The 27768-nt window shown below is 41.5% G+C and overlaps 5 protein-coding genes across 5 annotated transcripts; 3 read left to right on the top strand and 2 right to left on the bottom strand.

Annotated features, from left to right (window-relative positions):
* The first annotated feature begins 2 nt into the window (after positions 1-2).
* Positions 3-4789, top strand: LOC308096330 (ras-related protein Rab-40C-like). Its single transcript, XM_080443736.1, has 6 exons — positions 3-675; positions 790-850; positions 1015-1075; positions 1294-1371; positions 1822-2044; positions 2403-4789. The coding sequence occupies exons 1-6, from the start codon at positions 471-473 to the stop codon at positions 2708-2710; spliced, it is 936 nt and encodes a 311-aa protein (XP_080299862.1). The 5' UTR covers positions 3-470; the 3' UTR covers positions 2711-4789.
* A 1658-nt stretch (positions 4790-6447) lies between these two features.
* wfikkn1 (WAP, follistatin/kazal, immunoglobulin, kunitz and netrin domain containing 1) lies at positions 6448-8441 on the top strand (the record flags this gene model as incomplete). The annotated part of the gene is made up of 2 exons (XM_080441847.1): positions 6448-6702; positions 6912-8441. The coding sequence occupies 2 exons, from the start codon at positions 6448-6450 to the stop codon at positions 8439-8441; spliced, it is 1785 nt and encodes a 594-aa protein (XP_080297973.1).
* Positions 8442-8694: 253 nt separating this feature from the next.
* On the bottom strand, positions 8695-12656 carry mettl26 (methyltransferase like 26). Its single transcript, XM_080450573.1, has 6 exons — positions 12299-12656; positions 11903-12065; positions 11615-11674; positions 11197-11264; positions 10459-10537; positions 8695-9504 (listed from the first exon to the last, which is right to left on the bottom strand). Exons 1-6 carry the CDS (start codon positions 12490-12492, stop codon positions 9448-9450), a joined length of 621 nt encoding a protein of 206 aa, XP_080306699.1. The 5' UTR covers positions 12493-12656; the 3' UTR covers positions 8695-9447.
* Positions 12657-13821: 1165 nt separating this feature from the next.
* Positions 13822-18900, top strand: aip (aryl hydrocarbon receptor interacting protein). The gene is made up of 7 exons (XM_080443615.1): positions 13822-13960; positions 14525-14707; positions 14859-15047; positions 16045-16221; positions 16422-16563; positions 16832-17070; positions 17209-18900. Exons 1-7 carry the CDS (start codon positions 13862-13864, stop codon positions 17212-17214), a joined length of 1035 nt encoding a protein of 344 aa, XP_080299741.1. The 5' UTR covers positions 13822-13861; the 3' UTR covers positions 17215-18900.
* A 343-nt stretch (positions 18901-19243) lies between these two features.
* On the bottom strand, positions 19244-24687 carry cdk2ap2 (cyclin dependent kinase 2 associated protein 2). The gene is made up of 5 exons (XM_080443627.1): positions 24615-24687; positions 22709-22867; positions 22441-22532; positions 20162-20282; positions 19244-20055 (listed from the first exon to the last, which is right to left on the bottom strand). The coding sequence occupies exons 2-5, from the start codon at positions 22761-22763 to the stop codon at positions 19985-19987; spliced, it is 339 nt and encodes a 112-aa protein (XP_080299753.1). The 5' UTR covers positions 22764-22867; positions 24615-24687; the 3' UTR covers positions 19244-19984.
* Between the last annotated feature and the right edge of the window lie 3081 nt (positions 24688-27768).

Here is a 27768-nt window from a genome sequence, read left to right as displayed (position 1 = left end):
GTTCCAACAACACAGCCGATGATGATGAGATTTGCACAGCAGCTATTCCTATTTATAGAGGGGTTTTTGTTTTTATTCAACACAGAAATAAATAGATTACAAGTGGATTGGTGAAGTGTCATCTTCATACGGACTATAACGACTCTGAAGAATCACAGCCACTAACGTTTTAACTGCATTTCTGCTGGCTAGCTAACAAGCTAAGCTAACGCTGTTGTGATTCTTTATGCTAACAGCTACAGACAATGCAGTGTATTGGTAGGTAGGTCCGTCGGTCGGTCGTAGCCCATAGTCAATCAAAAATAACATTGGTTATTTATACACAGGCTGGAAAGGAAGGTTTCGTTTACAGCTTGCGGAGTCGTGGATGTTAACCACAGTTCGCTAGAAAGCTAACATTCTTTTTTAAAACATAGAGGACGGCGTCACGGCGAGCTCAAAGCTCTGTAACATAAGAAAAGAAGAGTCCGATGCGTGGGGTGATGGGGGCCCAGGGTGGGGTGGTGGGGGTCCAGGCCCAGGGTGCAGGTGTGGCGGGGGCCCAGGGGAGCCCCGTCAAGAGTTACGATTATCTCCTCAAGTTCTTGTTGGTGGGAGACAGTGATGTTGGGAAGGGAGAGATTCTGGACAGTTTGCAAGACGGATCAGTAGAGTCTCCCTACGCCTATACCAGTGGTGAGTTCTACTCTGTAAACACTTGGTTTACCTTAGATTTTTCAGCACTAGCTTTGTATTTTGTAAACGATTGTCGGTATCACAGATGATCATGATTACTGTGTGTGTTCTTAGGGATTGACTACAAGAGCACTACAATCCTGTTGGATGGGAAAAGAGTGAAGTTAGAGCTGTGGTAGGTACAGGCTGTGTTTACTTCCAAGTCGGCCATCCCACCCTAGCTTGACACAAAATTGCAATATAAAACAAAATGCTAGACGCCAGAGGATTATTTAAATACTGACTGCATTGAAGGTAACTGTCTAGCCAGGTGATTTCTGATTTATGTCTCTTCAACAGGGACACCTCTGGGCAAGGCAGATTTTGTACCATCTTCAGGTCTTACTCTCGTGGGGCACAGGTGAGGAGGACATGTTAAATGTTACCTGTGATCTTTAGCTTTTTTCTCTTATAGGGAATGTTTTAATTGTCCATTTACCCAGTCGTTTGTTGACTAGGGTCCATGCAATTTACTCTGATCTTGTGTTTTGTTAGACACTCTGCATAAGAGTGTCTGATAAATGCCTAAATTGTAATGAGTTCATATTGAATTTCTTGTTTGACTTTCTCTCACAAAAGGGCATCCTGCTTGTGTATGACATCACTAATAACTGGTCATTTGACGGCATTGACCGCTGGATCCGTGAGGTTGAAGAGGTAAACTGAATGACAGAGTTTTGACTGGGGATAATGTTGAATTTACACCATAAGACAAAGCGGCAACGATCAGAAGCTCCCTGTTGTGTGAACTATAGGCATACTCACAAAGGTGATGTGGATGTTTCAGATGTTTTTTACACACCCATTTAGTGGACAAAATGCTTGGAGGTATACCACCATGCTCTTGGTGTGAATTCAGCATAACACGGTTTTCCACACTACAAGTTAGGGGTCTCCATGCCTTATACCATTACTGCACTGGGAAAGAGGCTCGTCTATCCTCAGCAAGTTTGCATGATATGTGCATACCTGTGTGCATGAGAAAGAGACATAGCCATAGACATATCATTAATGATCATGTTTTAAGTGTGAGAATTGGTTTATTTGTTGCGTCACCAACTGTGATAGAATCAAACTAAAACAAAAATCCTGTTCTGTTTCCATCAGCATGCTCCAGGCGTACCCAGGATCCTAGTGGGGAACCGGCTTCACCTGGCCTTCAAACGACAGGTGCCAACGGAGCAAGCAAGGGCTTATGCTGAGAAGAATAGCATGACCTTCTTTGAGATCAGTCCGTTGTGCAACTTCAATGTCATCGAGTCCTTCACAGAACTGTCACGTATCGTGCTGATGAGGCATGGTATGGAGAAATTCTGGAGGCCCAACAGAGGTAAGGAGTCAAAAGGCCTGTATGTTCCAAACAGTTCTTATTAGTGTGTGTGTTTTACTTATGTACTTTTTATAATGGGACACATGGATGATATAAATTAAAACTGTGTTCAAAAGATACAACCTGCTCTGTTTAACCACTTAAGCCAATCTAGAATTACAACATTGCATAATGATGCGTTGAGCTCGTAGATGTGCTATAACAATATCTTGTTGCCTGTAATGACATGCTCAAAATAGGGACGCCAAGGTTAAAGTGGTTCACACTTCAAAGTGCTGTTTTCTTGACATGCCATACCATCCAGTCCCATTATAACAATAAATAAAATGTCTATTTTAAATTCTGTGTGGTTCTCCAGTGTTCAGCCTGCAGGACCTCTGTTGCCGTGCGATTGTTTCCTGCACACCGGTCCACCTCATTGACAAGTTGCCCCTCCCCGTATCCATCAAGTCCCACCTCAAGTCTTTCTCCATGGCGAATGGCATGAATGCTGTCATGATGCACGGACGCTCCTACTCGGTGGCCAACAGCACAGCCTCAGGGGCTGCAGGCAGCGGCAGCAACAGCAAAGGCAACAGTCTGAAACGCTCAAAGTCCTTCAGGCCACCGCAGAGCCCCCCCAAAAACTCCACAACCTCTTCCAAGGGGAACTGTAAGATATCATAGCGATGGTGGGCTGGAAGCATGGGGACAGTATGAGCTTCACTGGTGCTCCCCAGGTTCACCAGGCCAGGAAATAGCACCAATCCTCAGAAAGGGATAGAATTGTGCTACAGCTTACCATTGGGAATTGACTTGTATGGTTGGAGTTCTGTTCCATTTGAAGTTGACGTGCGGCATCTTGTGGATCTTGTTTGCCTGTCACTGGACAATTCAAGCAAGATGTGACCGGGACCGGTTACAGATGCACGCCAAGTTAAGTTGGAGACTGTTGAATATAGAAAAGGGGAAGCGCTGCGTGGGTCCGTAATTATCAGAAACTGAAAACAGGTGCTCTTTGGAGAGGGTTCAATTGTATGTTAACACATTTAAGTTCCTTCCCTTGTTGTAGTAGGCTGACATCCATGTAAGAAAAACAGGTGAACTTAGATCCAAGGCACTCCGCTCAGTTGAGTTTTAAAAAGCCTTTATTTTGGCTTTTAGCTTGGCAAAGTTAAAAAAAAAACGCACATGTGGCAAATTTTAACTTTGCCAAGCTAAAAGCCATGACAAAATAAAGGCTTTTTAAAACTCAACTGAGTGCCTTGGATCTAAGTTCACCTGTTTTTCTTACTTGGATCAGCCTACTACTACTACAAGGGAAGGAACTTAAATGTGTTGACATTAAGTTGGAGACAGTTACTGTCGCTACACTACAAAACAGTGGAGGAACAATGGTAAACATTTGTGAAAATTTGTTTTTAGTATTTAAAATAGGACATGCAATTGTAAATATACATGCTACTTGTGACTGCTTGTTTTCTGTTCTATCTGTATCTGTGTATCTTGTTTCATCTTGACTGTTTTGGGAAACTGTATTTGGTATTGTATTTGTCACTTAATACTTAACAATTCTTTAGTCTTTGGTGGTTAGAATCTCTTGCAACCTCAATGGTGCTGAACCATTTAAATAAAGATGTATTTTTATTTCCCTTTGAATAGTTTAAAATTGACCAGCCAGGATGGCTTAATTTTAAGAATTTTGTGATTCTCCAAAGATTTTAGTCATTAATCTTCCATTTCCAGCAGTCATAAGGCAGTCTATCTGATCTGTTTACTTTATCAGACACTAAACGGTCTGTTTCTATCTTGATATCATTGCTTTAACTGTTTTTCGACAGTCACTGTTTTTATGTCTCTTACCAGCTAATGGCTAAATTAATCTTGGTCATATGACTCTATTGCTTGCCGGAATTAACAGATTTTCAACTGTTGAAAATTAGGTGTTTTGGTGAGCAACACGGTTGTATAACAAAGTATAAATTAGGCTAAAACTTGGAGAGATTCAGAGAGCACTAACTGCTGAAGAGAGAACCATTTGCAAATTCAAGTCTGTTTGCTCAGCCGTGGCCTTTTGTCCTCTGAAATGTTTGCTTATAGTGCTTACTACATTGCTGCTACTGCAATGGTGCTGTGGTTAATAAAGGAATTACTTAGTTTAGCATAATCTAGGTCTCCCTTGGCTCTAGTTCATTTGAACAAACTGATATAGAAGCCACCTTTCAGACTGGTAACCAGGGTTGAACGAGATGTGAAACAAAGTTTCTTTTTCTTTATATATAACTCTCAGAGGTGGAAAGTATTTTAATAAGCCTCTGTATATGAGGGTTTTTGTCTTGTGAGACATTTTGGTTATTTTTCTAATATGTGCTTATATACCCTGGTTGGAGTGAAGTTCAACTGAGGCAGCAGTGCTTCTTGGGTGAATTTTATTTAACTTCAATTCTTCCCACCTCTGAATATAATGTGCTGCATTTATACTTTAACATTCCCACATCATGTAACCAGTATCGGACATACAAATAGGTGCATGTTTCCTATTAATGTGCCTGTTTATGTGGTGTTACAGAAAAGAAAAACAATAGACCAACAAAACGTAAAGCACTATGTATGTATGACAATAAGAACTGCCAATCTAAAGATACAGAATAAGAGATTGATTGTAATTTTGTCTCCAGTTGTCATAATGAACGCTTGTGTAACTCCTGAGTTGAGGGTTAAAAAGCACAATGGCATTGCATTTTCATTAAATTGTTTTACAAAAACGGCACGTTTTGGTTATTATCACCCACCCAATCTCCATCAAGTTCAGTTATTGAATTGTGGGAATTCTTGGTTGGAGTCTTTGTCCAGTCCGGGGCATTAAGGCCGGTATGATGCTCGACAAGTGCAATAAAACTGTGGGGGTGCTGCATTTATTAGATGCCGGGCAGTCGCGGATAACCGGGACATCGCTGCAGAGCTTGAATACCGTGCGGTCAAAAGTCATCCAAAGGTTGAAGGGTTACTTTCAGTGAAAAGAAGAGGGGAGTCGCTTCTCATAGCCTCGGAGGCATGCTGGGACAAAGATGAGTCGCACACTATTGAAAATGTGGAGCTTTACGTCTTCCCACCTGACCGCGGCATCTGTGGGCTTTGTGTGAATGAGGGATGGTGGTAAATTGACAGACGTCTAGACAAGAACGTATAAAAAAACGTTTTTCGATGTTTTTCAGGCCAAGGACCCCTTGGCTGCAGAAAGAGATGAAGCAGGGACCCCCACTACGTATTGTATAACATTGTGTTGCAGATTAAACGTTTTCATAGATTTCATACAGCTTCATAGACGTGTTTTACAGCACTATCATCAGTGTTGTGTCAATTAATGTTTTTTTTGCCTGTTTCAGGCAACCACTTAAAAACCCTCAATACTTAGTAAACTTGACCTTTAGCTCTGTACATGGTTTGCTCCTTTTTCCCTCTACACCAAATCACTTTGCCAAAAATAGCCTATAAGCTCACAACAGCATGTTGTGTGCTTGTAGATCTGCTATGTTCCCCTCAGAATATGGATGCTAGGTATTAATGTGATCCTATGAGTATCCTATCACATAAAGATTTGGCGGCCCCCTGTAGTAACTCTGAGGACCCCCTAGGGATCCCGGACGGGCCGGACCCCCTATTGAAGACTCCTGTCCTATGCTATTGCGTAAAACACTTGGGTAGAGAGAAGTGCAGTTGAGTTGTCATAAATGGAATAATAATCACGCAGATCTCTTGAGGGGTTCATATTATTACCTTATTTAGCCTATGATGGCACCACCACTATAAATTCTGTCTGGACACACAAAACATTGGATTTCTCACCGGAATGCTTGGTTCCGTGCGCACTAGTGTTGTTGGGACAGCTTGCCTTGCCAAAATGGTCCCACGATTTGTTTGATGTTTTTACAATGTTTGTCCAGTTGCTTAAGCGCATGGTGTTCCTTCATAAAAGTTTCAGACACTGGACGACCATGGGGGCGGTCAGAGGGGCTGCCCTTTCCACCTCCATTCACACCCTGAAAGACTGATGTTGCGTCTTTCTTTCTCATTGTGCTGTTCCGTTCGCCCGTCTTGCTCTTCTGGAAAACGGACTTAAACAAGATAGTAGGCTATTCATTGTTGTTCTGTTCTGTTCCGTTAAATTACAAATGTAATCGTTTTTTATATATTTTTTTAAATGCATGATTGGAATATTTTCTCCCGTCGATAACCAGCACATGGACATTTATTTTGGTTGTTGGATTTGTTCATTACTTTTCTTCTCTGCACGAAAACAAATTGGTGACTTTCCGACATTGCGCAAAACGGATGATCTGTAATCAGTGCAAATCTTTCCGACCTTGAAGACCTGTTATGAGTTATGGAATTAGTCGGGGATTGATTTACGCAAAAGAGCAACCATGTATATTACTAAAGAACACCATAAGGATGGATGTAAAAGTGATACACGCTGGCAAAAGCCACCTGGTTCGAATAAACTGTATTTAGGAAGGATTCATTTATTAGTTTTGATCTGTGCATTCCCCGAGCTTTCATTGTGTGCAAGTGTGGCAGGATCCAAAGTTGAACATCCAGGACTTTGTCCCAACAAACTGAATAACAATCTATGGGTTGATGCACAGAGCACCTGTGAGAGGGAGTGCAACGTTGATGAGGTGAATGTAAACATCTTAATAAGTAGCATCTTAACAAGTAGTTTAAGAAAATCATGGTTAAATCCAATTACATAGAAATGCATTTTTTCACCTTTATAGTTGTATTTACCTATTTTGATATTGTAATTATTATTTTAATATTGTAATTATTATTTTAATAGGTACCCCATATTTGCTTCAGTAAATCCTGTTGTCCTCATTTTGTACAGGATTGTGCTGACTTTGAGAAGTGTTGCACCAATGTGTGCGGCCTGAACAGCTGTGTAGCTGCTCGGTTTTCGGATGGATCGCCTGCCCAGTCAGATGGACTAAGTGGAGGGGAGGGAACCGGAGACCCTGGGTCCACAGCTACCTGTCAAGGATTTATCTGCAGCCAGCAGGGAGCAACCTGTGACATCTGGCAGGGGCAGCCCATCTGCAAGTGCGAGGACCGCTGTGAGAAAGAACCAAACTTTACATGTGCCTCTGATGGCCTCACCTACTTTAACCGCTGCTACATGGACGGGGAGGCCTGTGTTCGCGGAGTGACCCTGACTGTGGTCACCTGCCGCTTTTACCTTGCCGGGCCAAATACCAGTCCACTGCCCCAGCACACCACAGCCCATCCCACACCCTCCTCCCTGGAGAATCCCATGCCTCCTGCACTTTTCTCTAATCCTACCCACCAGTCCATCTATGTGGGGGGCACTGTCAGCTTCCACTGCGATGTGGTCGGAGTCCCCAGACCAGATGTGACCTGGGAGAAGCAGAGTGAACGACTTGAGCGGCTCGTCATGAGGCCCGACCAGATGTACGGTAATGTGGTTATCACAAATATTGGACAGCTTGTGATTTACAATGCACAGGTGTGGGATACAGGTATCTACTCATGCATCGCACGGAATGCTGCGGGCGCTCTCCATGCTGATTACCCACTGTCTGTCATCCGCCGGGGGGAGGATGACTTCTTCGATGATCCCGAGATGCCCATGGGACGGCCATTCTCACCAGCTGACTGCTTGGCCGAGATAGACCAGAGAGTGTGCAGCCGAGAACGGCACGTGGATTGGTACTATGACAGCAAACAGGGCAGCTGTGCGCCGTTCAGCAACAGTGGATGTGAGGATAGCCGCAACCGCTTTGGGACCTTTGAGGAGTGCCGGGCGTCCTGCCAACGCGAGGGGCTGGGGATCTGCTCCTTGCCTGCTGTGCAGGGACCCTGCAAGACCTGGGAGGCCCGATGGGCCTGGAATTCCATCATGAAACAGTGCCAGGCTTTCGCCTACGGCGGTTGTCACGGGAACCTGAACAGCTTCCGCACTAAAAAGGAGTGTGAGGCAAACTGCCCACAGCCAAAGAACAAGCCCTGTAAAACCTGCAGGGTCAGAGGGAAGATGGTGCCCAGTCTGTGCCGGAGTGACTTCGCCATCGTAGGGCGAGTGACAGAGCTTATCGAGGACCTGGACTCAGGGATTGCCCGCTTCAGCCTCGAGGACGTCCTCAGGGATGAAAAGATGGGCCTGAATTTCTTTAACACGAAACACCTGGAGGTTACGCTTGCCAAGATAGACTGGAGCTGTCCCTGTCCAAACATCACCATGGAAGAGGGCCCCTTGCTAGTAATGGGTGAAGTGCAGGATGGCATGGCTGTTGTGCAACCAGACAGCTATGTCAGACCCGTTACTGATCGCAGACTCAAGAGAATCCGTGAGGTGCTGGACAAAAAAACCTGTGAGATGTTGCAGCGCTTTCAGGATTAAAGCTATTTGCTCAAACAAGCACATCACCGCTGACTGTCGGGTGGAAACCCTTTATGTCCAAATCTGTTCCTTTTATTATATATTTTTTATTTTATTAAAATAGTGAAAATAGCCAATGTATAAGATAACAGAGCTTGTAGATTTGTTATTTTCACTGCTTTTGTGACACTTTTGTATGATGAACTAGGATGTTCATTTATGACAGTAACAATATAATAATGGTTACCTTTTCAAATTAACTGGTAATGGGTAATGATGGTGAAGAACATTTTATACTCACAGACAATGGCACATACAACTTTTGAGAAGCCATTTTTAAGCCATTAACTGAGGGATCCCAAGTCACCCCATCAATGCTATACCCCCTATCAAACCATTTTTAGCATTTTGGAATTTTAGTTACGGAAAAGTAGCAAGTTTATCATAAATGCCTCAGCATGTGAAGTGAATAGAATGTCTTGTGTGATTTGTACATGTATTTCTTCTCTAGAACATGTTTTTGAACTCCATGCATTTTGTTAAATTCTCGGTTGCCTTTCTGATGCGTTATGTATACCCAGTGATTTTGAATGGTTGCAAACTGAATGATGATAAAAAAAATATTATCCTCTCCCGAATTTGGTTAGTATTTTTGCAAGTTTTTTTCTGTTTATTTTTTACTGTGAAATAGCTGAAACCAAACAAATATTCTTGTGAACATGTGAATATGAGATGTAACAAATACAAATATTGAATCTTTACTCACAAACTACAGTAGAGTGAGTAATATACTGCACTTCAAATTACACAAAGTATACATTTGGGGCCCATATGATTCCTTCAAATGGCATTCACCAATGAGAATATAAGGAAATATAGTACATTTGGCAATTGGCACTATATATAATTTCAAGGTCTGTTAGGTAAAGTTCATTGTGCATTTTAGACTAATGGTGATGAGAGCTGAAACAAACAGGTTCTCTTGTTGGCATACAGGAAAGAGACATACAGTATTACTGTATGGTGTTTACACTAAACTCTCCTTCCGGAACAGAAGACACTTGTTGTTAGCCGGCATGTCCACCTACAAAGAAAAACATGCATCACATTCACAACTCAAAATGTAGAGCATAGAATACATACAGAACAATATTGTAATTAAAGCATAAATTAAAAGAAATTATTTAAAGGGGTTCTAGGCAACTTCAGAGATCAAAAAAATAAAAAAATTAATTAGTACCGTTGACTGACAAGTACCCCTTCAGCCAATCAGCAGTTCGTTCCCCTTCAGCAGCTCGTTTTCCCCAACACCAGCCAATATGACGCAAGGGAACTTTTGAAGGGGCTATGCCGAAAATAGGTTGCTTTATTCGGATACATACGTGTTACTGCCCGCCCCTGCCGGTTCTCTGACATTTTATTTTTAAATAGGCTCTGTCATGATTAATTGACCACATATATGAAGTTAAACAACTAAATTCTATCCAAACGATAATCTTAAAAGTAAATTCCGTGCTTTTGAGAGCGTTGAAGTTTTAAAGCCGAAACCAAGGACAGCGGACCGGAAAAATGCCCGCCCGTTCCATTCTGTTTCACTCGAACTCGCCACCTGATTGGCCAACCTTCGCTGGGTTAGGGTTAGGTGTGCACACGGACACGCACGGACACGCACACATGCACTTCATTTACGTCCCGGATATACCCGGATGTCAAAACATAAATAGTAGGGAAAATACGGATTTCAGAAAAAGGACTGTGTTTCAATGCAGGAAAACACCCCAGCATCATTATATAGTGGCTGATAGAGGGGGGAAAATGCAATATATATATTTCTTTTTATATTTTGGCTTCAAGTCACCTAGAATCCCTTTAAGTAATCAAACTTATTGAAAGCTTAACCATTTTCAGCCTGGCATCCCTATTTTGGGCATGTCTTCATTAGGCAACAATTTATTTCACTATTCATTGTGTGCCAACGTACTGTATATAGGGTATGTAAGTAAGTAGCAAAGTTGTTAATAGGGCTATAGCTACTTACCACTTTCTCCAGAAACAAGCCATTCTTCTGTGCCACTGCACTGAGAAGTGAAAGGTCCTTAAGGCCCCACTCTGGGTTCCTGTAAGATAAGGAATAGTTAACGTACAGAGTGAGGGTACACTACACACACATCACCTCTACATCTTCTATCGTGGGGTTGATTCCATCAACCCCATGATGGAAGATGTAGAATGACGGAAGGTATGGTTGATGGAATCAACCCCAGTCCCTATACCACAAAGGAGCATAATTTGTTCTCCATTTTGTCTCTTTTGCATTTTTTCCATAAATCAGGGCCATTGAACACCCTTTACGTCTGTGTCTTGGTAAAATAAATATTGAACCAATGAAAAGCATTAAAATGCGCTTCTGACAAAACCAGCTAACTCCATTGGATCCTCAAACTTTCTGCTAAACTGACTTCAGCTGACTCCAGGCTCCACCCCCTTTTGACCTCCAACCTCATTGTGAGCTTGGAGGTCCATTCAGCTGTTCTTATCAATGATGAACAAAACTTCCTAACTCCACTTTTTTTTTCATTTCCTGAAAAATGAACATTTTGGAGTTAGCTGGTTTCTGCCGGACAGGAGAGATATAGCACCATGCATATTATTCTATTTGGCCTCATCTCTACTAGAGAAGCAACAGAAACAAACCACTACCTTAACGCTAGCATATAATATTCAACACACTGTCTACAGCACAGCAGCACAAACTGTAGACTTTGGACAACTGTACCTCTGCCTTAGACTGTAATCAAAGTCAACGTTGCTTTGTGGGGTGATCTGTCCATTCACGGCATAGGGCTGCAGATAGAAACAAAACACTTTAGTTTATTTTCAATAAAAGTAAAATAAAACACCATAAATATAGTCAATATAAAATGATTACCAATATTCATCTTTAGGATTTAAGAATATGCTCACTTATGACACAATTTGTAATTATTAGGTCACCAATATTATATTGACTCTTGGCTTTAAGTCTTTAAAATGTATGTGTTGTTCAGCATAGACAATCCTTAGCCATGTCCTGTCCTAGCATCCTCCTGACCAGCCGCTTTGAGAACAAAGTTGAGCAATTAAGACACACAGTTTGCTTTCTCTCTTTCCCTTTAGACAAATAACGACGAACGAATTTATGATTTTTGACTCACTCCATACGTCAACAGGATCCCTTGTGGTTTCAAGACGGTTCCTGCTCCTTTGAATAACCCCTACAAAGAAAGATAGGTCACTCGGGTATGATCTCAAAACAGTACTAATATACTATATACTATACTAATATTTATAATAATAATTTTGATTTATATAGTGCCTTTCAAGAAACCCAAGGACGCTTTAGACCAAAATAAGGAAAACAAAACAAAACAGTGCTGGTCAAAAGACTTTAACTTCAACACTGAATAATTCAAGTTTTTATTTAAAAATAATTGCAACCCTACCTCTGTACAAGCGATTGGAGAAATATGAATCATGTTTATGTTGAGTACCAGATCCAGACTCTCTGACTGGATCTCTCCCCACTTCTCACAGGGTAGAGAGGCATCTAGATGGATGCCAGGCTTTACATTGTCCATTTGATGGTGTGCTCTGTATGCTTCTATACTAAGAATGGGAACAAAAGAGATGGTTTTCAAATGCTTCCAGCAAAGCATTGTGCTACGATTTTGCAAAGACATCATGAATGGCATTTTCTTTTGACACCCCAATGACCCCTATAAAATGCATAAATAATATTAATAGCAAGGGGTAAATAGAAGGCCTATCTTATTTGGATTCATCCCATTTTTCAACTTTGTGGTGTCCTTACTTTTTATAGACTAGGGAAATAAACTTGCCTGGTTAGACACTGGGGGTCATTTTCAGACGGCTGCCATGTTATATTCGTCAAAGACTGAGCAAAGTGTGTGACATGTTGACCAGTGCCCGATGAGATCTCCAGAGCCTGCAGGCGTCTCTCTGGATCCACGCATCCACGGAGAACCGCCAGGATGGGCGCCTTGTTTCTCTCAGCAGCGGCAGCGTTCATCATCTTTCCACACCACGGGTATATCTGCCCTGCTATACGATATAGTTTATTAATCAACTCCAGCGGGACCGATTACAAGTATCTTGCTGTGGCTGACTACTACTAGTACCTGACGGGCATGAGAGATTTTTTTCTGTGAAGAAACAAAGCCGTACACTAGAGAGGAATATCATGGGGAGTGGCGACGATCATTCACTTCCGCGTTGTGTCACATGACACGAGACCTTTGGACCAGTGGACTCAACCGTATAACGCTGAAGTGAAAAATAATAACACATATATATGTGGTGGTGGGCACCTAAACCTCGTGGGCACCTTGCAAATTCCGGCGACCTCTTAACAGTGGCCACCTGGTCCTTCTGGGCAACGAAAGTACAGGGTAAACTGTTGCGCCTTTCTTAGTCATTTCAGGGGTGGTCTCAAAAACAAAAAGGAAAACTGGCAGAAAATATATCACTGACGAAGCAAGCACATAGCACTTTATGAGCATGTAAAAATAAAATAAATTATATTTTAGTCTCTGTCTAAGGAGTCTTCCTTAATCGTTTATGCAGCTAGCTAGTTTTCCTTCTGGCAACGAGAATATTTAAGTCTTAAACATTAGGCCTAAAGCTTATTTTATTGCGCATTCTTTAAGTAGACCACGGGCATTTCACTGCTAGGAGGATAACACCAAACAATGCGATCATGTACATGGCATTTTTTTCCTTCTAACTAAATCTACAGTCACATCATCACATGCCTTTACTTGAGGCTCAGTCTCCTCCTCTCTATCCATCCAGTGCCTGTAGTATACTATGCCGCCACTAGAGGGCTGAGGAGGCCTGATTTCAGGCGCTGACGTCAAAGAAACTCGCTTTCTCCGTCAGCTGTGTCAAGTGAGCCATAGTAACTCCGGAAATGGATTAATTCCGCCTTCAAATTATTTTGTTTTATTATTATTATTATTTATTACAATATACCCTGGGAACTGCAGGATTAAAGCTGTCTGTCAGTCTGATAGATCTAATTACCATTACCACAGATTGCATGTTTAATTCATTTGACAACTACTATTATTATCATTATTATTTAGATCTCATAATGTGTTTCGTACATCCCAGGAATTCTACTTGTTTTTCTGTTTGGCATGAAAACCAACTTGTAGAGACATTGTTTGAGATATCTAATCAAATAAAGTTAAACAGTAAAAAAAAAAAAAAGTACAGTTGAAATTTGAAAAGAAAATAGTTCCTAGATTATTTTTTTTACAAATGAAATTCAAACGAAATGTAACATAAACAATGGAAGTCTTATTTTGAAGTCCATGGCAGGAAGTCCGAGTTGACGCTACAATCGCCATCTGATTCAGTGACGACGAGGATAACTAAGGATGGAGGAGGTGGCACGAACGCTGTTAGAAGAAGGGATACAAAAGAATGTAGTAAGCCCTGGTAAAGGAGAGCTATCTACTTTTCCCGATGGAACCAAGGTAAAACAAAACAATTATAGTTAATAAGAGAGTAACTGGTTGAATCCCGCATCTCGAATTAGACCCAGAACTAGAGTATGGCTAAAGGAGCTAATGCTATCATCAGTTAACTTGACTACCGTTAGAGACCCAACCTGGACCAGGCCAAAAATCATTGTTATGCACCTTGACTGTCAAAACATTGCATATTTTGTGAAATAAAAGTCGTCAATCAGGTTAGATATCTCTCCCTTGTTTTTCATCCGATGACAAGAGTAGGCGGGACAGGATGGCATGTTTTCATAAGTGGTCATTGGTTGGCATGTACTGTATGTCTGTTTTCTGTGGTTGTGGTTGGACAGAATATGCGGTCGGTCGACCATGTCCTCCATGGCAAGTGATATATCTCTTGTTCCAATTTATCTATCTGATTTCTGAAAGTATGACCTTACTGTCAAATTGTGAAGCATGAATGTTTTTTTTATTTTATGTTTTTTTTTAACACATGCAGAATGTGGTTCATCTATTGTGCAGTGTGCTAGTTGGCCTGTTTCCATCCCATCTCTCCATTCCTGTATACTACAGGTGGTTTTCCACTACCGTACCACCCTGCTTGATGGAACAGTGCTGGATGACTCTCGAAAAATGGGGGGGTGCAGCAAACCCATGGAGCTCATCCTGGGGAAGAAGTTCAAGCTGGCTGTGTGGGAGAGGATAGTCATCACCATGCGAGAAGGCGAAGTCGCAGAATTCACCTGTGACACCAAGGTTAGTAAACTGTCCAGGCAGGGCTTAATTTAAGTCGTTTTGCCCTTCCTGGCTGCTGGCTGTTTCTTTAATTCTGTATATTGCTCTTATATACTTTCAAATACTGTTAGTCTAATTTTCACTGACCTGTCCTCGTCTCCTCTTGTGTCAGCATACAGCACTGTATCCACTTGTGTCCCAGTCTCTGAGGAACATCAGCGCAGGCAAAGACCCACTAGAGGGCCAGAGGCACTGCTGTGGTATCGCACAGATACACTCCCATCACTCTCTAGGACACCATGATTTGGATCACCTCCAAGCCCGTCCACAACCCCTCATGTTCTCTGTAGAGATGTTGGAGGTTAGTGTGTGTGGGTTGTATTGTTATTCTTTTTTCGTTTATTTAATAGGGACAATGCATAATACAAATGTTGCACCAGAGATGGCTATAAAGCTATTTACATCAGTTGTTCATGGGTAGGTCAGGTGTCATTGGTAGCACATACTGCATATTATGAGAATAGATGGATAATCTATGACGAGTCCGACAGTGCAAAAGTTCATGCAATGTTCTCGGTAGCACCTACTTTGGATTCAGAACGTAAAATCAAAGGAGCATTTAAAGTAGTGTTGATGTAGTCACAAGAAGATTTCACACGATCATTTTGTCCCTCTACACCAAATATATTCACCAAAAATTGCTGATTTACAAGCTCACATGTCAGAGCGTGACTCGTTGTGAGCTTGTAGATCTGCTATTTTGGCTGACTGTTCACCCCAGAATAGGTATACTAAGCTTCATTTGGTTAAATTGAATGCATGGGCATGTTCAAGTTGATTTGCATAGGTAGTCTGTCAACACCATAGAGGGCATGCAGACTGAAATGTTGTGTGTGGCTGTAATAAGAAAAGAATATGGCAATAAATTACTAATGCTAGAAAATAAAGATTAAAAAAAGCAAGTGGGTGCAATTTATTAAGGGCATGGCACTGGAGAAATCAGATAAAATGGTGGTTCAATAATTGTCCAGTAGTAGTATGTAGTAGTCATGAAAAATAATAAATCTCAAAACATGATTTGGGTAGCATTCTTAGGAAATTGGTTTAAGGTCTAAGCCTAAATGGGAATGTGTATGTTAAGTTAATTTGCATTATGTGCTTTGTCAGATCAATGCTGCAATGACCAACTACAATCCAATGGCCTTTTAGAGAGACTATGGTGTACTGTATTACAGAGCGAGTGTGTGCATGGTGCTGTTAATATAGTGCAACTCTGTAGTTCCACCATTTCAGTGTCCCTGGTTTTATTTGATGGTAGCTCCACTGACTACTGATTCTAACTGGCCCTGTGCTTACAGGTGTTGCCTCCTGGAACGTTCCGACTGGATGTGTGGGCTATGTCAGACAAGGAGAAACTTGAAGCAGTTCCACAGATCCATGAGGAGGGCAACAACCTCTTCAAAGAGGGAAAGATTCAGCTGGCTGCAGAGAAGTACTACAATGGCATTGCCTGCCTCAAAAATCTACAGATGAAGGTTTGGCGAGTTTGTCACTTAGTCTTTATTATAGTTTGCTTTGATGGATGATAAGACTGTCCATTTTTTTGTTGGCAAATGGAAAGCAATATGTTTAATTCCCCCCTGTTAACAGATCCACACTGCAGATAATGTACACAAGTAGCCCTTGAACCTTCATTCAATTCGTTCATTTCCTTGTTTCCTTACACTCCTTTCAGGAGCATCCTGGAGATGAGGCATGGATCAAGTTGGACCAAACGATCACTCCTCTGCTGCTCAACTACTGTCAGTGCCAGTTACTCCAGGGCCAGTACTATGAAGTCATTGAACACTGCTCCTCCCTTCTCTTCAAATATGAAAGCAAGTCATGGTCATCATTACTGTTTAAATATTAGGTCACCAAGTCACAACATGTTCTTTTGCTACACTGAACTATGTTGACTCTTGGCTGTAAGTCTTTAAAATGAATGTGTTGCTCAGCGTAGACATAATCCATAGCCATGTCCTAGCATCCTCCTGACCAGGCTGCTTTGAGAACATGAAGTTGATGTTGGATTCCTGATAATATGAGCAATGAAGACACACAGTGGAACCGCTTACATTGTTTGCTTTCTCTCTTCCCCTTTAGACAACGTGAAGGCCCTCTACAAGCGGGGTAAGGCGCACGCAGCGGTGTGGAATGAGACGGAGGCACGAGCAGACTTCGCCAAGGTGGTAGAGCTGGACACCACACTGGGGCCATCAGTCGTCAAGGAGCTGCGGATCATGGAGGATAAGATCAGGGCAAAGGAAAAGGAGGAGAAGGGCCGTTATAAAGGCCTGTTCAACTACAATGCCAACAACGCACAGCCAGCCACCGCCACCACGGTCAGTTGGTTTTGATTTGTTGTTGTAATGGGTTTAACCTCCTTTGGCTCAATCCTGTTTTTAGCCTCTAAATATAATATTAACACTATGTGATGGAGATTGTTGTCTGTAAAATGGCTTTGCTCTTCCCCCACACAGGGTTGAATCTCTCATGGGGTGGGAACAACAGGATGCTTGGGACTGTGAAATTCAAGATGGAGATGAGCAGAGGAAGCTGCCGACATTTACTTTTATCCACACACCAAAGCTATACACTTTTCCTGCCACATTACTTTCCATGACAGACACTGTCATCTTACACATACATGTATATCCACCCCTTATATACCCTTCACTCCAGTAAAATCAACAGGGTGCCATTTGCCAAAGGAATGGATTAGGATTGTTTGCCTTATTCTTTTGATTTCCTTTCCTCAGATTATATTATATAATCTCTGGACGGGCATGATATAAACCCTTCTTGAATTTAGTCAGTTTGATTTCTCTCTCTCCAAAGGAAACCGTCTTATTGATGTTGTTGTAGCTGCCACAAGTCAAAGATTGAATGTGAACAACAGAGCAGTGCATTATTTTATAACAACCAGTGTTTAAAACAGAGAGGACCCCATTTCTTCTTAACCCGAAGGGCAAAGTAGCTGTGTGGACATCCAATCTGTTTTTAGGCCAGATACAGGATAAATGTACAGTACATGTGAAGATTTCTGTAATCCAACATGCAAATATCCATTTCCTTTAATTTCTAGACAAGGTATCAGTGTTAGTTTTATAATTTGGCTGCATCCATCACCCTTTGTAAAATTAGATTTGGCAAGATTATTGCCGAAAGTTATCAATAATGTTGCTCTAGACTTTGTGATGTTAAACCCTACAGCAATGCCCAAATGGCTACAGTAGCCTACTTTGTAAAATAAGAAACCAAGTAGATTAGAAAGGCGTTTTTTTTTATTTTGTGTCTTTTGCAATGTATTATGAGCTATTGATAGTCATAAGCTATGTAAATTGTAGATCTTGTCGGCATATAGCTTAAATTGTAAGTTAGTATCACAACAATTTCTCCCCTCCCATTTCAGAAATAGATAAGATCACCCAATCATTTAGTTGCCTGAGATTATCCAAACCCGGGGTTGGTGTATGACCGGGTTATAATTTGTTTATCACATTGATGAGGAAATAGTTGAGTAGCAGTTGATCAACACTGCAACTATAGCATTGTCGCTCACAGGGACAGTTCAGCATGCTGTTGCTATTTAGTTTACACTGATTGGTCAGCTACTGCCATTTCAGCCCTAGGGCAGATATCAGTTATTATCACTCCCTCAAAGGCTAAGTACTGTATGTGATAACTCATTTTACTCAAATTGCACCAAGGACATCCTATACACAAATGGACACAACTTCCCTGTGCCGATAATCCCCCACCTCACCCTTCACATTTGGGTCACATCCAAGAAGCAGCTAATTAGCAGGAGACCGTATTTTTGTATACGTTGGGACTCAAAACTATGTTGTCGGTGACAATCAAGAAATATGAAACACATTTGGACAGAATGGGCACTAGTGTAATCTTTTACTTTCTCCATGTGAAGTGTGCTAATGTATGACACATTTGCAATTGTTATATACCGTAATTACCATATTACATTTGTTATTTTTATTATGCCCTCATTATCTTACTTCCTTGCCTTTCTGACTGTAATATGTTCTGGTTATCCTTCACGAGCAGCAGTTAACCAACTGTTTAGATGGTAGACCGCACTATTGGACACAGCTGAGATGCAACTGAGGTTACCTTGTAAGTATGTAACTGATAATAAATGTGTATATCCCTTGGTTTTCTGAATCAGGTAAAGTTGTGTTAAGAGATGAAAACCACCTGGTGTCCCCTTGAGTTACTCACAAACTAATATTGAAACAGTGGGCCAGGTTATTAAAAAGATTCAATTGATTTGATTAGCAAATTGCTGTTGGTCTCAGAAGGCAGTAGATTTGATTAATTTAACCAGTAGATGTGATCTTAAGTTGAGATGAGTGAGGGTCTATCATGTGTTCTACTTTGACTTCAAACTTAACCTTTTGATCGGATAAGCGATTCTCTAGAACCGGCTCGATCCGCATTGGGCACACATTCCAAACGAGCATTGTACTTTTAAATATAAGACAGTTTGGCATTAAATGTTTTTCTATAATCATTTAATTAAGATATACATACAGAACTGCAAAAATCTGGTTTACAAAATTGCCATACTAACAAACAGACTTGAGATGTACAGAGTTTAAGGGGTGGTGAGACGATTGGTGCATCTATTGTGTTGCTACTACAAAATGCTATGAAAGCAAACGTCAAGCATTGGGGTATATTCAAGATGCTCAAATTATTTGATACAAAAGAAAATGTGGCGCCGATTGATCGTGTGGTTTCGAAGTGGTGTTCCGTCTAGCAGCTTGAGGAAAGATTAGGTTTGTCTATTAAACTCAATTAGATATATAAAAATAAACAATCCTTAGTCAAAAGTCAAAAATAATTACACAATACCCAGTCCCATCTGTTAAATTGGAAAGCAGTACACCTTTTAGCTACAGTCCAGCTTAGAAAGAAGTTCAAGTTTCCTAACACCTTGTTTGGAAAACTGTGGCAAGGTCTTCAAACAATCTGTTGAACCTTGTGCATTTTGAATACACCCCACGGGTAACAGAAACAAACTTAAGAATAACAAGGAGGAGCACTGCAGGGTAACGGTTCCAGAAGAAAATGGGATAAAATGCAAATTATGCAAATGAGAGGGCAAAGATTGGGTGGGTATAAGCTAGGGAGAAAAGAGGGTGAATAGTTGAAGCAGGTTTCATGAAGGTAGGATAAGAAAATGAATCTTTTAAAGAGGAAAAAGTGAAGGATGGGGGATGTTTTCCATGGGGGTTATGTGGAACGAGCGCTTCTCTCCGTCTCTGCCAAACACTCCCGGACCAACGCGCGGGCATGGATGATACCTAAAGGAGACAAGGAGGAAAGAACAGAAGGATCAAACTGACTTCATGTTTTACACAAGGGGGAGGGGAGGTTTATTTGAGTTTGTTTTTGCCAACCAAGCTATACCTCTTTTTAGCCTCTCCATGGCACTCTTGCTGCCAGCATAGGTGGGTCGGATCTCACGGCTCATCTCCTCAATGACCGACAGCAGCTCACTGTAGGTGGACCCTTGGGATACTTTCACAGGCTGTATGGGTGATACAAATAAAAGAAGTACACAGGGTATTATTAAGAATCCAATTTAAACCTTTAACTTTTTTTTTTACATTATGACTAGTTAGTACTTCTATCCAAAGCATCTAACCACAAATGCACTGATTTTCAGTGTGGTACTTGAACTCTTAGTTGACAGTCTCTGCATTGACACACTACACTGGTTATTTTTCAGTTTACTGCTAAAGTGATGTTGAACTTTGATAGGACCTTGTGTAGCTAGCTACTGTACATGGGCATGATACTGTACATAGCTTGAGGAACCGAACCGAATAGAACGTGGCGCCACTTCTCCATTAAAGGATCTACACCATGAATTTAAAAAAAATATTTGATATTTAATATCATATGGTGTATGTCCCTCAAACCTTTTTCAAAAGGTTTGAGCCTAAATCATCACTCAGATATACTCATCCCAAGTCAATTGTCTCTGGGTTATACAGCACTTTCAGCTGCAATACCAAAACGTCCTGTTGGGCAGGGGGGGCTACTGAGCAATTCTGTCTGGCCAGCATCAATGCAATGGCAATGCAAGTGATGTCACTTGCATTGCCATTCTGAAATGGCCTGTTCAGACACGCCCATTCTGAAAATCTCTGAAATGAGAATGAATGACTGAATGTTAAAAAAAAATATTTTTGGGGTGCAAGAGACACTGGGGAGCCCAAAAAATACCCCCCCCCCGAAAAAAAATGAAATTCATGGTGTGGCCCCTTTAAACTCAATGGACGCGGCCGCCCTGTTCTTTTCTGTCGCCTTATTGCTTTGAATGGTGTCCTCAAGCTCCCTAAGTCTAAATATTTTTAACATCAATATCTGTTATTTCTGCCCTCTGTGAGGAACCGAAAGTAATTGCATGGATAAAAAGATAGCAAAATCGATTCGATCATTTTTTTCTCGTTTTTTTTGCTGCGCAGTTGAGAAGAGATCGCAAACTGTGCTTTCCTTTAAGCACCACAACTGCAGCCTTGATGTTTAGAATTTGCATCAAAACCCTAAAACCCTAAAACCCTAAAAATTTGACTTTATTTTGTAAAGATATGTTTATTAGCACAGAACAGTTGTTTAATCCGTAGGCTACTACAGCACAACACGTCCAACAATATGTTGCTATATGGCCCGGATATAAACTTTTATAACATCTTACGGAGCGTTCGGTTACCTCAGCAAGAGTGCTCGCCCCAACACACGGTCGCCCCGGATCAAATCCGGCGACCTCGTAACGGTCGTACTAAACGCAACCTCAGTAAAAAATGGGGGCGAGTGTATTTTGGGGCGATCGTTCCGGTTACCTCAGCGTACAGTATCTCTCTCGTCACGCTGTCATTGTTTGGCCACAGGGCACGGTGTATTCTGGAAATGCCATCAGCTCACGGAAGCCTTTCCCCTCGACAACGCTAATAGTAGGCATAAATTCTTCGGCTATCATCTTGGCTGTCAAATCAGTGATCTTTTCTGCCCACAAGGTCATCACAATGGCGAGATTTCACGGTGAAGTCTGTCATTCTGCTTTGCTTGGGTGAAGGGCAGGCTTTGGGACCGGGTGTCTTAATGTGATTTGACATCACTGATGTTGACGAGTGATACGCATACTTTGTGTTGCACAATTTGCATTGCACTGTTTTATCGTCAATCTTGACAAAATCATCCCACACCACACTCCTATGTGAAGCTGCCATTTCCAAGTGGGCTTTCAAGCATGCACAGGCAGGACATAAGGGTGTGCTGATATATTGTCCCGCGATATATCGCGATACGTTTTCGTGACGATATGCATCGTTTTGGCGTTTTTATTTTGCAATAATAATAATGCAAAAACAGAAGTATTTGTTTGCATTTGCTTCCCCCCCAATATATTTTCATAAGCTTTTTTTCCCCCCCATATATTTTCATAATAGAAAAGTGCCATATATCGTATCGATATCGTGAGCCCAATATCGTGTATCGTCACACCCCTACGTCAATTATCAATTATGCAGAAGCAACAGACAGAGATGATGAACACTCATATCATGCCCAGGTAGCTAGCTATACAACCCAAGGTTCTACCAATGTTCAACAGTGCTTTTATCAGGTGTATTCTCAGATCCATAAAACTACAACAATGGAGGGTGACAGCATCACAGTCATACCTGAACGAAGCCCATGGAGGGTGGGCCAAAGTCACTGAAAGCCGGCCTGAAATTAGATGACGAAGGTAGAGACGGGGAGGGCACACTGGAACCTGGGTAGAGATAAAGGCTAGCTCTATTACAGTTGGAACATAATTCTGCAATGTTTACTGTTATTATAATGAGCACTGAATAGCACCTCTGATAAGCAATGACCAGACAGCAGCAACTAAGAATTATAATGTATCACAACAACAAGCACTAAAATATAAAAGGGGAGGCTACAAACCTGGAGGAGTGTGGTTGGAGCCAGACGGAGCGGGGGCGATGGGTTTGTAACTCATGGCGAGGTCACTCCGCAGCTCCCCGTAGGACGAAGCGCCACTTCCGTCCGACCCGTCAACCCGATGCTTATACAGCTTTACTGGTGGTGGTGAGCTCCTAAGAGCTGTGCATACACAGAAAGAAAAAATATGTTCATCCCCTGTATATAAATGGACGGTGAAGTTAAACTAATGTTACACATTGATTGGTGGCTTTCTTTTGTAATCTATACACACATGCATACACTTAGAAATGTGCATGGCTGTGATAACTTGCTGCAATCCATAAGTTTCATGTTCCTAGCCAGGATTATAACCTGGCTAGGAACACTTCTTGATGAATTGAATACACACACAGGACCACAATGGAAACAAGTCCTCAGGGCTTTGTGTGTTATCCTTTTAGCATTATTGTATATCTGTATCTCTGTACCTTTTGCAAACTGTTAATAAAGTAATCAATCAATCTACACATTGAGAGACATTGTGCTTGCTTATGAGCTTCAGGCAGTACTAATTTATCAACCCGTAGTAGGGCTACAACTACAACAACCTACATGGGTCTACTCATTTTTCAATGGAAGAATAGGGAAACCAACTCCAACCACAGTACATGTGTAGATGTGTTAATTATCCTGTACCTGTACATACTAGATACAGGTTAAAATAACGTTTTAATCGTTAAAATAAATGATGTATTTATAGCTTTAGGATTGCAGCTTTAACAAGAACAGACAGGTTAATTGACAGTATTACTAATTATACATTTAGCCTGATAATGTTTTTAGACCTAAGCAGATGGCCGCACGTCTCTCTCCCTCACACAATGTCTTGATTACGAGGACCGACCATTAATCATGTTACTGTACACATAACAGCCATGTTTTAATCTACTTCAAAGCTAGCCTTGATACAAGACTCATGTGTCATACATTATATGATGACTGTGTTGATCCAAGGCTCGTCTGTTGTGTCACGCCACTAACATAAGATTGATTTAATACTTTATTAACAATTTGCACAAAAAAAACCCCACAAAGTACAGTTATACAAAAGGAAGCTAAAAGGATTAAACCCAAGAAAGCATCATGGCTTGTTTCCATTGCGGTCCTGTGTATTCAATTCATCGAAACATGGTAACGTAAGCAAACGTACGTTCGTTCTACAAAGCTGTCATTAGTTATTTCTGAGAGCAAAGCTGAGATCATTGTGAGGCTTGTATATAAACCTCAGAATGAAGACAGCTGTTATCAGATGCTAACGTTAGCTAGAATCAAGCCTATTAGCTCATTGACAGTGTTGCCAGGTTTTGTGAGAGAAACAAGCAACCAGGTCTGGGAAAATAAGCCCAAAAGAAGTGACTAGGCTATGGCTATTTGAAAATAGCCGATCTAAGAGCTTACATGATCTGCTATTTTCAACAGAGAAAACTGGGGGGAAAACTTGGGGAGGAAAAAAAGGACATTTTTGAGTCCTTGTCATGAAAATGTTTGAGAACCACTGGTTTATAAACAACATTAGGAAACAAGCGCAAATACCAGTAAGCAACTACACTTTAGAAACAAGCCCCCAAAAAATACGCAACCCGCAACTACCAATATTTACCAGCAACTTTACATAAGTCGCTTGTAATAAGCGGTCGCTAAGCGGACATGGCAACGCTGCTCATTGAACGTTACCTAGCATCAACCCAGTTAGCTACCGAACGTTAGCTTGTTGTGCCGGGGTTAGCAGCACAAACATAGACGGCAGGGAACGCAGTAACACGAACACCCACCGTTAAAAAACACAGTGAACATAATTTGACAACTTCAGTGAGCCTATGGCCATTGACAAGATTGCACCTAGACCCACAAAAGGCACAGGTTTTACCTTTACTAGGGAAATAATCAGGTCCTTTTTACAGGACGACAGCGATTCTGTTCCTCCGTTGTCTCTGAGCATGCGCAGGAAATTTGGAAAGAGGCGTGACGCGCCGACGTCTCGTCATATAGACTGCTTTGTCATTGGTTGAATTATGTGTCAATCATGTCTGATTCGTCGTACGACGGTGTCACGTACAAGCTCACAACCAAAAATATTACATTTTCCCCAATTTTTCTCAAGAAAAAAGTGACTAAGGAAAAAAGAAGCAAATCTACAAGCTCAAAACGTTGTGAGATTGTCCGTGTAGATATATCATTAAGTGGTTCAATTGATTGTGATGCTATATTAACACATTTTTCCGGGGACCCCCTGGAACCCCATCAAGGACCCTGGTCCCCTGGGGGTCCCCGGACTCAACTTTGAGAACCACTACGGCTATGGTTCTCAAAGTTCAGCTCTGTAACAACACTGTGTGATATAGGCTAGTGACTAGCCTATATCACTTGGCACAGCGTTGTTACAGAGCTGAGTGGCAGATCATTTGTATTATGGCTCTGCACATTATGAGAAAGAGTTATATCAATAAATTATGACATGTTTTAATCACAATTTAAACATCCATTCTGTCAGTCCGTGAGAAAAGGGATACATACATAGGATACATCTAATACATATTTACAAAACACCATCTGCATCTACAATAGATACCAAAATTCCCCCAAAAATACATATCTTCAAAAATACTATTTTACACAATAACTAATACCTACTCAGTTCCCTATTTAGAAACAGCTTCTAGTGCTGCTGAGACAACCTTCATGGAGGACTTAAGGTGACATATGAGCCAATAGACTTTAGGTTTGCTTTAGGTTTGCACTAGCCTGGTAAACCCTCCCTCCAGAAATATCATTTGTATTTTATTTCAGGAGTGAGTCTGGCCTGCAGACCTATATGGGCAATTTGGCTGTGGGCTGGAGCTGGGCGGGAGTAATGTAGCTTGGATGTCCAAGTGGCCCTTTGATGTCCAATTAAGCCACTTTAGGCTGCAGTGATTATCACCAGGAGTAATTGGTTTGTCTTTGATGTTAATGAGCAGCTTGTATGAAAGGTGTATTGATTAATGACGTGTGAACCACTCGGGTTCCACCTGATTGGCCTACCCCCGCTGTCAATCACAAAACAATGAGCGAGGACGCTGATTGGCTCGGTTATTTGGTAATGCACTAGAAACGCCCATACAAGCCTTCATGCCAGACTCACTCCTGGAATCAAATGGAAATGAGATTTCCGGAGGGAGGGTTTACCAGGCTAGGTTTGCACTGCATGTAGGCATAACATGTAGGCAAGGTACCAAGTCAGTGGGGCTCCCTCTGGTGGCGTGATTGTCGACATCCAGTGTTTCCTCAATATGCATTAAGCAGTGGCGCCGGCGGGCCACCATCCCTTAAATCCGACCGCCACAGTAGGCTATTATTATTAAAGCACAAATATGCATTTTGAGAACCCAAAAATTAATTCGCGCAACCATTAATCCATTAATTTGCATTAATTCGCGCAAATTAATTCGCGCATCCTCCCCCACACCTTCACCGTTTGGCTAGGGGAAACACTGACTGACTCATCACTGGCCTTGGTGAAATAAATCCATATCCTACACTTGTCATTTCAAGGTGCGAGTTTGCCCATAGGTGTTCAAATACAATGTCCATGTATTTACCAAAGAATCATATCCATAATAATAATGTTTTCCCTTTAAAAAAGAACAATCCTGCACTATCCACACGTTTCACACAGATTTAAGTTTTTGTCTAAATAATCTATCCACAAACACTTCGGTCGATTATTTCTCCCATTCAATAATACCAATTGGTATTGTGTTTTATATACGATTTATATATGTTTTAGTTACCTTTATAACGAGGTATAACTTGTAAGGATCGTGCAATGGTGGAATGAGTAACACAACTAAACGTGTGGGTAGCGCCTCCCAAAAAATTGCCAAAATCCCCTAATATGCTGTAAATTGGTAATCACTCTTGCTTTGAGCAACCTCAGCACTCACTTGCTGAGAGGTGTGAGACTGTCACTGTCACAGGTGTGTGTCTGGCACCTGAGCATTGGTTTTGCATGAACCCATGCATCAGGTGTGAGCATGGTCAAGCAGGTGTGTGCTGGCAGGTCCTCAAAACGAGAGTGATTACCAACAGAAGCATATTGGGGGATTTTGGCAAATATTTTGGGGGCACTACCCACACGCTTAGCTGTGTTGCTCATTCCACGAATGCCCGATCTGTCACGATCCGCTCCTCGGACCGTGGACTGACTTTATTATTTAGCCATTGTCTGACCTTTTATGGTATTGGACCCTTTTGGACCCTTTTGGCCACTCTTCCTGTTGTATTGTTCCCTGTTCTCCTTGTACCTTGTTTTGTAGTGTTGTCGTGGTGTTTCCTGTTCTGCCCTAGTTGTTGCTTCCTGTCTTGTCTCACCAGTATGTCTTTATAATTGTAGTTCACCTGTGTCTTGTTCTGTTCCAGCCAATCATGTGTTAATTGTCCTTTGTTCTCACCTGTGCCTAGTTAGTCCCTGTCTATTTATATGTCCCTCTGTTTCCAGTCTGTGTCGGTTCATTAATGTTGTTACAGTGTTCTGTCTGTTACCTAGTCTTGTCTTTAGTCCCTGTTTAATTAATAAACCCCCCTGCATCTGAATCATTCTGCCTCCGCTTCACTGTCTGCGCTTGGGTCCTACACCTCTCTGCCCGCACCGTGACACGATCCTTACCTTGTTGTAAAGGTGACTAATCAACGATAAAAATTATATAAAACACAATACCAATTGGTATTATTAAAGGGATGAAATAATCGACCGAAGTTAAGTTTCCGAACTTTTAAATCTTTGAATCGTATAGCCATGAATGAAAGAATATCGCCCATGTATCGTATTGTCAACGATGTATCGTGATGCGTATCGTATCGCTTTTAAAATGTATTGTTACACCCCTATACTGTAGCATTCGGAGATTGTGGAATTAGTCCAGGCAAACTAGCTCATTTTGGACATAAGTCAAAGTAATTGTAAAATGTTGTTCTTCTTCTATGGAGTCTCCAGAACACCATAAGTCCTAAGAGAGCCTAGTTGCGGAAATATGTTTAATTGG

The sequence above is a fragment of the Gymnoscopelus braueri genome (assembly GCF_963280865.1).
Source record: "Gymnoscopelus braueri genome assembly, chromosome: 2".
Lineage (NCBI taxonomy): Eukaryota > Metazoa > Chordata > Actinopteri > Myctophiformes > Myctophidae > Gymnoscopelus > Gymnoscopelus braueri.
Note: the sequence above shows the minus strand (reverse complement) of the source record. Positions and strands in the feature narration are given on the sequence as shown.

Coding starts and splice junctions, on each gene's coding strand:
- LOC308096330 (XM_080443736.1), top strand. CDS start 471: ATGCGTGGGGTGATGGGGGCCCAGGGTGGGGTGGTGGGGGTCCAGGCC. Junction 676..789: donor TCCCTACGCCTATACCAGTG/GTGAGTTCTACT, acceptor GTGTGTTCTTAG/GGATTGACTACAAGAGCACT. Junction 851..1,014: donor AGAGTGAAGTTAGAGCTGTG/GTAGGTACAGGC, acceptor TCTCTTCAACAG/GGACACCTCTGGGCAAGGCA.
- mettl26 (XM_080450573.1), bottom strand. CDS start 12,492: ATGATGAACGCTGCCGCTGCTGAGAGAAACAAGGCGCCCATCCTGGCG. Junction 11,675..11,902: donor CTCCAATCGCTTGTACAGAG/GTAGGGTTGCAA, acceptor CTTTCTTTGTAG/GGGTTATTCAAAGGAGCAGG. Junction 9,505..10,458: donor GCTTGTTTCTGGAGAAAGTG/GTAAGTAGCTAT, acceptor TTTTCTTTGTAG/GTGGACATGCCGGCTAACAA.
- aip (XM_080443615.1), top strand. CDS start 13,862: ATGGAGGAGGTGGCACGAACGCTGTTAGAAGAAGGGATACAAAAGAAT. Junction 15,048..16,044: donor TCTCTGTAGAGATGTTGGAG/GTTAGTGTGTGT, acceptor CTGTGCTTACAG/GTGTTGCCTCCTGGAACGTT. Junction 16,222..16,421: donor TCAAAAATCTACAGATGAAG/GTTTGGCGAGTT, acceptor CACTCCTTTCAG/GAGCATCCTGGAGATGAGGC.
- cdk2ap2 (XM_080443627.1), bottom strand. CDS start 22,763: ATGAGTTACAAACCCATCGCCCCCGCTCCGTCTGGCTCCAACCACACT. Junction 22,533..22,708: donor CTCCAACCACACTCCTCCAG/GTTTGTAGCCTC, acceptor ATCTCTACCCAG/GTTCCAGTGTGCCCTCCCCG. Junction 20,056..20,161: donor CATGGAGAGGCTAAAAAGAG/GTATAGCTTGGT, acceptor TGTCTCCTTTAG/GTATCATCCATGCCCGCGCG.